The sequence below is a fragment of the Chelmon rostratus genome, chromosome 11 (genome assembly GCF_017976325.1).
Source record: "Chelmon rostratus isolate fCheRos1 chromosome 11, fCheRos1.pri, whole genome shotgun sequence".
Classification (NCBI taxonomy): Eukaryota; Metazoa; Chordata; class Actinopteri; order Chaetodontiformes; family Chaetodontidae; genus Chelmon; species Chelmon rostratus.
The window spans coordinates 12,569,873-12,580,064 of NC_055668.1; the positions used below are offsets into that span (position 1 = coordinate 12,569,873).

Below are 10,192 nucleotides of genomic sequence, written 5' to 3' on the forward strand. Positions count from 1 at the left end.
ATGAACCTTAACGCATCTCAGAAGCAGCTGAAGGGGTTTCGTTCCCGTGGCCCGACGGCACCAGGTGTCAAACTCTATGGATCAACCTTACCAGCCAGCTCAACACCAGCTGTAGGTCATGTGGCTCAATCTGGCATAAACTCACAGCTGAAACCATAAAAACTAGCACAACTGACTTTAAACCTGACTTTATGGTTTAATGTAAGTGTAGATTTTATTTTAGCTAGAACCTGGGAAAACACATTTTTTTATTCATTGTTTCTCAAAAAGTATCTGACTGCAGGACCACACTCAGCAACCAGTATTTATGTAAGAAGAAGTGCGCCAGAAGGACATTTTATGTGGTTCACAAACCCTTCTGAAGGACAAGATGCTGACTTCGATTCTACCTCATTTGAAAGTAGAAAAGAGAGCGATTAATTAGAAAGGGCAATGAGGGAAATCTGGAGACATTTCCTGCTAGCGAAAAAGCAACAAATATGAGGCGCAGAAAAAATCCGAAAATCGTGTATTATTATTTGACCTGGAAGCTTCATCAGCAGAGCTAAAATGAGGCAGAAAATGCCTTTTGGTTGCTGCTATATTTGGAGGATCTTGAAACCAACAAGTGATTATAAAGCCATTGTCCAATGCATTGTTTCTCCTTTGATTCAAGATCTATGGCTAAAGACTTTGCTGACAGGCCATTGAGGTGGTCCATATGGCGGTGTGAAGGCGCAGGGCTCGTGACTCTCTGAAGGATGTAGAGGAAACCAGACAAAGGCTCAGCCAGCAGGCCCTCAGCCTCGCACAGCCTCAATGGAGCAGCAGCAGATCCCCCACTGTGGCCGGTTGCCTGTACGTTTTCAAACCAAAGTCTGATCTATGGAAAGTGGCTGCTCCAACATAATACGTTCAACCATCCATACCCCTGCCTCCTGGGTCACATGGTCTCTCTTTAAAGATGAATAGTGGTTAAGGAATGTGTCAGATTCATGTGGTTTACTAGCTCATCATGGGCACTGTGCAGATTAATTTACTGTTATTGAAATGTTAAATATTTAGATTGGAAACTATTCAAAAGCAGCTTTGTAAAAGTGTTATTATGATGAGACTGCTTAATGTGTGTAGATTTGAAATTCAGATGTTATATCTGCTTCTTGCTCTTAAAAGATTCGATATCTGTTACTGCAGATGTGAGTTTGCATTGGAATCACAATTTTGCTTTCTGTCTCTTCTTCATCCACTATTTTCTTCCTCTATTCACTTTGGCAACACGTGTATTCAGATATAACAAAGCAAACTGAGATTGAAAAATGTGATCAGCGTCGTAAACGTTCATGAGGTTTTTCAAAGTCTTAAAAAAAAGGACACCTGCTATGCCTTTGGAGCTTCAGAGAAAACCCTGGCATGTGATTTACACTCGCAGCCAAAAAAAGCACCTACCATGTTCTCTGAGAGTACAGTAAGAAATGAGCCTTGCAGAGAGCTGGAGATGGACCCCTGGAGTGAGACCCCCCCCCCCAAAAAAAAAACAGACAGATGGGCAACAGAACACGACACCACAAATCTTGTCAGCTCAGACAAACATCACACTGTGCAGGTGAAACAGAGCAGGTAGCGTACATACAACTTGTGATCACCAGATCACCAGAAATAATAATCATTCAGAACTGTCATGATCTGACCCAAAAGCACCCCAAAATGTGTGTGTGCGCATGTGTGCCACTACTTTCTTTCACTTTCTGTATTAAAGAAGAACAAAGACTAAACAAATCCTTTTGAGAAAGCAGTGTTTTATTGCGGGAAGATGCAAACTGTGAACTTGTTGATGCAAGCAAGAACGAACCAATTGGACAAGAAGATGTGCTGCCAAATGTGCTTATGTAACCACAGCAGTCCATTCACCTCAGCAGCAGAGAGTCAGTCTCGCTGACTGTGGCAGAAATGTTGAAATACTTGGATGTTCTCTGACTTCTCTCCCATGACACAGATTGGCCCCCATTTACAACTTTCATTTGTGTGTGTGTGTGTGCCTGCATATGTGTATGTGTGTGTTTGTGTGTGTGTGTGTGTGTGTGTGTGTGTGTGTGTGTGTTCAAGACAAATGACTTCCATTTGTATTTGTGCTTGCGCAAACCGCACTGCACACGTTTGTTATTTGTGCAGGCTCACACAGGTTTGGGGAGGAACAGAGAAGTGTACGTGAAGTGTGTGTTGTATTGCATTGACATGTCAGTAACCCTGTGTGACGGCGAGCGGGTCGATGAGCTGTTGCGATCGGGGCGCTTTGATCTGAAACCCTCTGAAGTCACCTTTCACTCCAAGTTGAGAGAACCTTACTCAAATAGTTTGGCTTTCATACCGGACTCTTCTCCTCTCTGCTTGTTCTGTCTGTCTTAGTGTTACACACACACACACACACACACACTTGAAATTAACCATTGTGGCCTGTGAGAGAAGTCAATATGTGTCCATTGAGCTGTCAGCTGATTCTGCTCTGTGTGTCCCCTCTTGTCTGGTCTGGTCTCCATGGCATTATCTATAAAGACAGTCTAAGATCCAAGACACAGACAGGAGGGGATGCACAGACACACATAGAGATTTGCATATACGTAAATATAGGTTGTGAAAGCTTCTTCATAATCAGCATCTTGCATTTGCATTAAAACTCAATCCCTGAGACAGATTGTGCCCGTATGACTTACATAAAGGAGGATTTGCACATGATACTGACTGAATGCCGTAAATCACAAGCGTAAAACACTGCTATTTTCCATGAACTACCCTTTTCTATTCCGTCCTTCCACTCATTTTCATGATAAAGTGTGCTGTCAGCAGGTGGTTTGCTTTCCCACAGCTGTGTGATGAGAGGATATGTCTCCAATAAATGGATAAAGAAGGAATCGAAAATACTAAACCAGCCACTTATGCACGTTATTCATGTTGCTCTGTGATTCACAACAAATGCAGCAAAACACCCATCCTCAGTCTGTGTAAATATAAGATTTTGCTATCCACAGAGCAAAAGATTTCCGAGTATATTTATATTGTGGAATTGCTTTTAGTGCAGTTGTGTGTGTTTGACTTAAACAAGTCTGTAAAGGTACTTCGGGTGTTAGAGCATTAGAGTAACTCATTGTGCGATCAGTGCAAAATTCAAGGCTCATTTATGCTCTCATCTCAGATCTGTAAACTTCTGACATGCACACACACCGAAAGCACCCATTCACTGATATAACACACACATACATACACTGGAGTGTTTCTTCTGGAAGATGAAAGCCAAATGTCTGGAAACAGACTTCACATCTGCATCCCGTTAAATGCGCTAATAATACCGCCCAACGCAACAGCGAGGACGTGCATGTACACACACAGATTTGAAATTTTCTGCAGGCTGTATAAACGCAATTGTTTAGGGATTCACTTAAACTGAAAAGAGTTTAACTCCTTTCCAAACACAAGCTGGGAGGTGTGTGTGTGTTGTTTCTATATCCCTCCTGTCTATTTATTAGAGCATCAGCTAACAGAACAAGTAAGGATAGAGTGAGTCCTCTCCAGTTACACTTATAGCTTTTAATTAATTTGGGCCAATGCAGTCCCTGAGAAGACAAACCATGACTAAAAACAAACACATGCGCAAACATGTCTCCTGTTTCTTTTCATAGCCTCAGCAACAGCGCGAGGACCATGTTGAGCAGACAAAACGTATCCAGTGTTTGCCCAGCGGCCAGATTTTATGTGTTTAATTGAGGGACATTTTTCAATGCAAATAAACAAAATGAAACAACATTAACTTCTTGAGAAGTTTGCTGATCACGCCAGAAAATATTCCCTGACCCAGAGTACTGCTCAATGACGGCACACAATATGGCTTTTTAAATGTTTTGGATGCCTGAGTCAAAATCACCTGAGGTCGACCAAAATGAATCAGGAAATTTCTAATTTAAAAAATAAAAGTATATAAACCAAAGAGTGTGAAATATCAGTTGCTGATATATTCCAAAGAACGCACTTTTTAAAATATGTAAATACCGTATTTTTTTGTTTGGTTGTAATTTGACATATCATATTAATTGATAGATATACGTTACAGCAAAGCGGGCTTTTATTTTTCCATCCATCCATGACAGGAAGTAATGTCTGTTTTTCTGGGTGAATTGACACTGGTGCGTAATTTAACACCCCGCCACAGTCCCGTCTGTCACAGCTCCTCTGGACTTTACTCCGAGCAGGATCAAACCTCAGTGGCATTAACGCAGAATGGATGTGAAGCTGCTGGCGGTCGTGGCTGCGCTCACGGTGGCGATATATGCGCCCCCATCCCGAGGTATGGAATTATCTGCTGCCTTTAATGTTTGTTGTTGGTTCAGGTTTATTTAGATTTTATATTTTTTCAGTTGTCGGTGTAAAATAAAGCGATAAAGCGACATTTTTCCTTCAGTTAGAGGTTGCATAATCATTACTTGTCAGCATCATGTGGAGTTTTTTTTAGAAGTTTAGAAATATATATATATATTTTTTAAATGCATTAATGATGAATAATGTTTAAATGCGCGCCTAAAGACATTTCCAGTCTACAACTGTTGTCTTTTAGTATTTGAATATAGAATTAACCTAAACAGGCTTTTACAATTGCTATGTTAATTCTAATATTTTGAAGTGACAGCAAGTAAGTAGATTTCTTGGCAAATCCACCCAAATAATCTGCAATTTAATTCAGATGCCAAATTCCAATTGCAGACTATTAAAGTGCAAATGTTGCCAAAAAGTCAATACCACTTACTTTTAATTAAAATATTGCTTTTCTCCCAGAAAATGTTAGCACAAGGAAAGCATGTGCTTGTTCCGGAGTAGTAAAAAACAACATTTTCCGTCGTGCGTAAAGCACCAACATGGGGCACATGTGGCTCCAGCAGTAAGAATCTCCGCGTCGGATCGGCGATCAGCGTGTGTATTTGTTCTGCTCTTTGTTTTCATTTAATTACTGGCAAATGAGGCAGCTATAAGACAAAGCCGCAGCTAGTCTACATGGCGACATCAGTCACCCAACTTGAAGGTGCTGCTCCCTTTATCATGTTAATAACGGGAGATAATTAGCATGGAGTTTAATCTACAGCGCCACTTCTCGCCATCTGTTTGTGCGACCTACAGTTTCCTTTAAAAGCAGCGATTGACAAGAAAAAGAAAATATTGTTACGAGTCCTTGTCTTTAATGCTCCAGGCTATGATTATTCTGAGAGCACTTTCACCCAACTGATACCAAGTCATTTCATGCGTTTTTTCAACACAGTCCGCCCGGTTAACCCTGAATTTCGTCATGTGGGGTTCCCGAAAAAAAATACTCCTATTTATTTTTCCGCATTAATCAGCCGTGAAAATCTCAGTGTACAAACCTGAAAGCTGAGGTTATAATGGAAAGTATGCACATCCATCATGAAGTGTAGGGACCACACAGGCCCTGGCTGGATGTGACTGAAAGAGTTTAGTGTCTGTGGGTTTAGAAGTCCTGATATAAGCGTCCCCTACCTCTCTGCGTGTGTTCTGTGGTTCTAGCAGGAACATCTTAAAAGCTCAAATATGTCATTTTGATTTAATGCTGGTCAGTGTTGGCTCCATTCCTGCATGTCCATGCAAAAAATAACTGAGATAAATAATGAACTGATAAAAATTCCTAAGCAAATCCAACAGGACTATATATGCTGCATGGGCTGTTCGCATGTATGGGCAAATTCCTGTAGATTTGCAGAGGCTCTGCATCCATGCTTCAACTTGTTCCTCTATCAAAGAGGATGCTTTATATGAATTTATTTGTTTCTATTTTCAGCTCATTTGATTATGGTAATAATGTTCAGTCTTACCCAGCTTCCACATGATGCCTCATCTGATCTATGTTTTATTGCTTTTCTTGAAACATGCTTTCTGTAAATGTCTGATACTGATCTCTTCTTCTGTCTCTCAGCAAAGCCCATCAGCCTGGTGGAGAGATGCTACTGTCGCTCAACAGTCAACAGCCTCCCACGGGGCTACATCCGAGAGCTCAGGTTCATCCACACACCCAACTGCCCATTCCAAGTGATGTGAGTGTTGTTTTTACTCCTTTTTTACTGCTTTACTGACTGGCATCCACACAAACACGTAGAATTGCATGTTGTCCCTGGCCTTAAAACATCAGACAGGTTTCCTCCTTGTTGGACATTTCTCACCATCAATCTCTGAGAGGCGACAGGCCAGAGAAAGGAGCTGTGCATGCATGTGTATGCACACGCCCCTCTGTCACTCGCTTCCACACACATGCACAGAGAGCAAGTCGTTTTTACCGCAAGCCCACTGACGCATCCACAGGAAGTGCTCCATTTGAGTATGAGTGAACGTGAAAGGAAGGTGGAAATTGGATGCAGTTTTGTTTTTAACAGGAAAGCAATAATTGTGGCTTTTGTAATTGGGTTTGCTTCCTATTTGCTTGTCACGCAGCGTTTCCTCCTCATACTGTGCTTTTAACCTTAAGGTCTGATTTAATTCATTGTTACGGCTCGTGTGGAGTGAATTTACAGATGAAAGTGCACTGCAACATGCATGTTGGTTACAATAGAGGGGAAACTTCAGGATCAGTTAAATGCTAAGAGTGAGAAAACGAATTGGCAGGTCTTACAAATACACATTTGCGCCAAAAGGAGGCATGATCTTCCACATAGGGACATATGATCCAGTCTACACCAACTCTGTAAATAACCACAGGGTTATGCTGCATTTAGAAAGGAGCCAACATGTTGAGGGACTCTTCAACCTCCATGTGCTCGTTTTTTTTAACTACACATTAATTAGATACTTCAATCAAGGGCAAAATATCAAATTTAAGGGATATGATCCGTGACAATGCACATATGTCTTTAGCTGTGTGAATATTGGTAGCAGCATCACATGTAAGGTGAAAGGTGATTGGTCTCCACTGTGAAAGAGCTCTGTGTGTGTCAAACCGACAAGGCGGTGTTAAATCAGTCTGTTTGATAACAATGTGTCAAGACACCTGATGACACTAATTTTGCATAACTTACTCTTTCATCTTCCACTGAGGCATAATTGCCATGTTCTGACCTTCTTTTCTTTTTGCTCAGCGCCAAGCTGAAGACAAACAAAGAGGTGTGTGTGAACCCAGAGATCCGGTGGCTGCAGCAGTACCTGAAGAACGCTATCAACAAGTGAGTTGCATTAAATCAGACTGATTTTGGTTCTGGAATGTGTGTTTGCTGCAGTGCATGGTTCTGCTGTCACCCTGTAACGGATCACTCATCTGCAGCACCATAAAATCACTTCCACTCTATAGAAATTTAAAGTGAGGCATGCAAGAGCACAAATGCGCATTTGGGTATCTATCAATGGACCATTGTGAAAGTGACAGCTCTTAATTGCCCAATTTAAATGGGAGCCCAGGACTTGAGGCGTGCTGGTACATGACCAAGTGGGAGTTGAAAGTGATTCCATTTTCACACACGCACACACAGTTTAATCTGGTCTTACTAGAGTGCTGTTATGGGTTTGTCCCCGGTCATCACTGTTTATGCAAGACACTGGTTTAATAAAATATTTACACCTCACTTGAATAAATATTGCATATTTGCTAGACAGAGCTTTTAATTCAATACTTGCAAAAATAATATAACTTCACAGGGTTACCTTTCGCTTTCAGTCACTCAGTGTAACATTAGTGCAACAACTTGTTCTTTATTCATGTTAAAGTTTGTCTGAAGGCTCAAAGTCACTGCCAATATCAGCTGTCTTCTTCCTGCCCCGAGGACACTTTTCTGAAAATAACATTGGCACCATGAAGTTTATTGAAAGGATCGAGTTGCCATCCTAAACTTTATGCAGTCATATACTTTCAGTGCACCCCCCTAGTGTTCAGATCACACAAACTCTGCACTGCGGTGCGAGACAGACAAAGATGCAAAAAGTGAATTTTATGCCTTTCATATGAAGAAAATCAACACACTCCTGCAGTCACTGGCCCAGTGAGGATTTTGATATCAGCCCTGCGCTCCGGCTCCCGACATTCAATACACACTGACTGACCCGCACACAGCCCCGCAGTCAGACTGTCTGTCTCGAGGATGATTGTGGAGACCTCGACTTGCTGAGGTGTGAGCAGTCCACTGCATAACAAAACAGCCCATGCAGAGAGTTGACGGTGGTCATTTACAATGGATCAGATCTAATGTGTTTCCAATTGCACATGCAGTCAAATGGGCGGAGGGACAGACTTACTTACAATGTGTGTAAAGACACACGATTGTAAGTCATGCATTGTGCTGCTCTTTAGTCTGGTAAACAAGACCATGATTGCCTTCTTCATGAGTTGAAAAGTGGCTCAGATTTTGCATAGTATTATTCACTGTCAATAATAAGGCTGCCCACCCATGTGTACTGTTTATACATGGTTAGTGCAGTGTATGTGTATATCACCCTGCATATACAAATTCATGTTCTGCAAAACTGCATATTCAGATACGCGATTTATCAAAACAAGTTTTTTTTTTCATTTGCCAGCAGCCAAGTGAAAAGTTTACAAAAGGCTGGAAAGAAAAACTCACCCTGTCAACGAGCGATTGTCTGAAAACTTTGGAGATAGAAAATACCAACTGACAAATGGGATAAAAGGAGACTCACTGACCAGCTAAAACTGAGTGCAGGGGAAATTCAACTTTAATAGGTTAAAATGTTGAGTTCTTGATTCCAGGTAAACAAACATTTTGGTCCCGTAAACTCGAAGCAGCTGTTTTTGTTTTGAGAATGCTGGAACTGAATACTTTCTGAATTCTGGCACTTTCCTGGCATCCAATCAAGACTGGACAAATACTCATTAATTTTCAGGACGGTGTTTACTAGTTACATTTTCAATAGCTAAGTGTTTATAGAAATGGACACTGTACCAATTCTGTTTAGCAGGAGTTGAAAGAAATAGATCCGCACTCCACTGATTGAGCTTGTCACTCAGCCAGAGTTATCTATCGGCTCCTGTTGGTTTTGACAAAATTGGGAGGCAGCAACCAACAGTGCAAGTACTCAGTGCCAATTAAGCTATATGATTTTGACATTTCGCCTCAACATCTATTTTGTTCTTATAAAGCTCATATCAAATTTGCTTTTCCCTTCCAGGATGAAGAAATCCAAACAGGGCAACTGAAAGCTCCTGCAAAGATCCCCCTGAGCCGTCGCAGCTATGTAACATGTGATATGAGATCATCTGGTATGTTGTACAGCACTTATCCCGGCTGCCACGCGGCAGCCTCATGCATGGAGTAAACCTGCAACTCTTCACCATGAACACCAGCCCTGTCGCCGTTTTCACCATCCTCGCCATCACCACTCTCACCACTTATAGAGATCGTAGATGTTATTAGTGCAAAGTGCAATTATATCTGTGAGTGTATGTTTTTCTAACTATAATATGTATATACTTTTTTTTGTTAATGGACTTCCACAGTAAAGAGATATTTTTGGAGATTTTCTTGTCCTTCTGGCCTCTCTGTCATTTAGGAAAAGGGATCAACCCCGGGGTCAAAGTGTTTAAGGGGGAGAGATGTAGGTCAGCGTGAGGGTTTTCTCCACCACAAACATGATTAGCATCCCACAGTCCTGTGGATTGCTGAGCATGGAGATTTATTATAACTAATCCCTAACATGGGATCTGCTTATCCTTATTGTCTCTGATTTTAAATTGTACACAATGATCAACAACAATGTATGGTTTCCCTTCTCAAAGCAAGGGAAAGGGGCAGAGCCAGAGTCTGCCAAGTTGTATTTCATGTTTCAGATTAATTGGCACCATGGAATTTCAATGGGCACCAGCTACTCCCAGGCTATATATAGATGTATAAAAGATCCTAGTAAAAGTGGCAATTACAATGTTTTTGTGATGGAGGTTAGGATGCCAAACGAGCTCGAGCATTTCCTGAGCTGCTCTGCGGCTGTGATTACGCGATCCCGCGTTACGCAACGTGTCTGCCTTTTTTCATTCTTAGAGAAAAGCTGAACATCTGGATCCCAAACACTTTTAACTGAGCAACCAATAACTAGAAATTTACTGGAATCATGAAGCTGGGTCGCTTGAGAAGAGATGGTAAGAACAAACCGTGGCACAGTTAGCTGTCTTACTAAACTGGAGTGAAAAAGATGAAGTCATGTCAGAAGTAATAGGAGTGTCCATTTCAAA

General features: G+C 41.4%; 1 protein-coding gene across 1 annotated transcript; it reads left to right on the forward strand.

The window, feature by feature from the left end:
* The first annotated feature begins 4,189 nt into the window (after positions 1–4,189).
* On the forward strand, positions 4,190–9,481 carry cxcl12a (chemokine (C-X-C motif) ligand 12a (stromal cell-derived factor 1)). The gene is made up of 4 exons (XM_041947698.1): positions 4,190–4,312; positions 5,945–6,062; positions 7,098–7,181; positions 9,136–9,481. The coding sequence occupies exons 1-4, from the start codon at positions 4,246–4,248 to the stop codon at positions 9,161–9,163; spliced, it is 297 nt and encodes a 98-aa protein (XP_041803632.1). The 5' UTR covers positions 4,190–4,245; the 3' UTR covers positions 9,164–9,481.
* The last annotated feature ends 711 nt before the right edge of the window (positions 9,482–10,192 follow it).

What these genes read in the sequence shown, in the direction of transcription:
- cxcl12a (XM_041947698.1), top strand. Translation starts at nt 4,246, where the DNA reads ATGGATGTGAAGCTGCTGGCGGTCGTGGCTGCGCTCACGGTGGCGATA. An exon ending in ATATGCGCCCCCATCCCGAG is followed by an intron (nt 4,313 to 5,944) that starts GTATGGAATTAT and finishes TCTGTCTCTCAG; the next exon opens with CAAAGCCCATCAGCCTGGTG. An exon ending in CTGAAGAACGCTATCAACAA is followed by an intron (nt 7,182 to 9,135) that starts GTGAGTTGCATT and finishes TTTCCCTTCCAG; the next exon opens with GATGAAGAAATCCAAACAGG.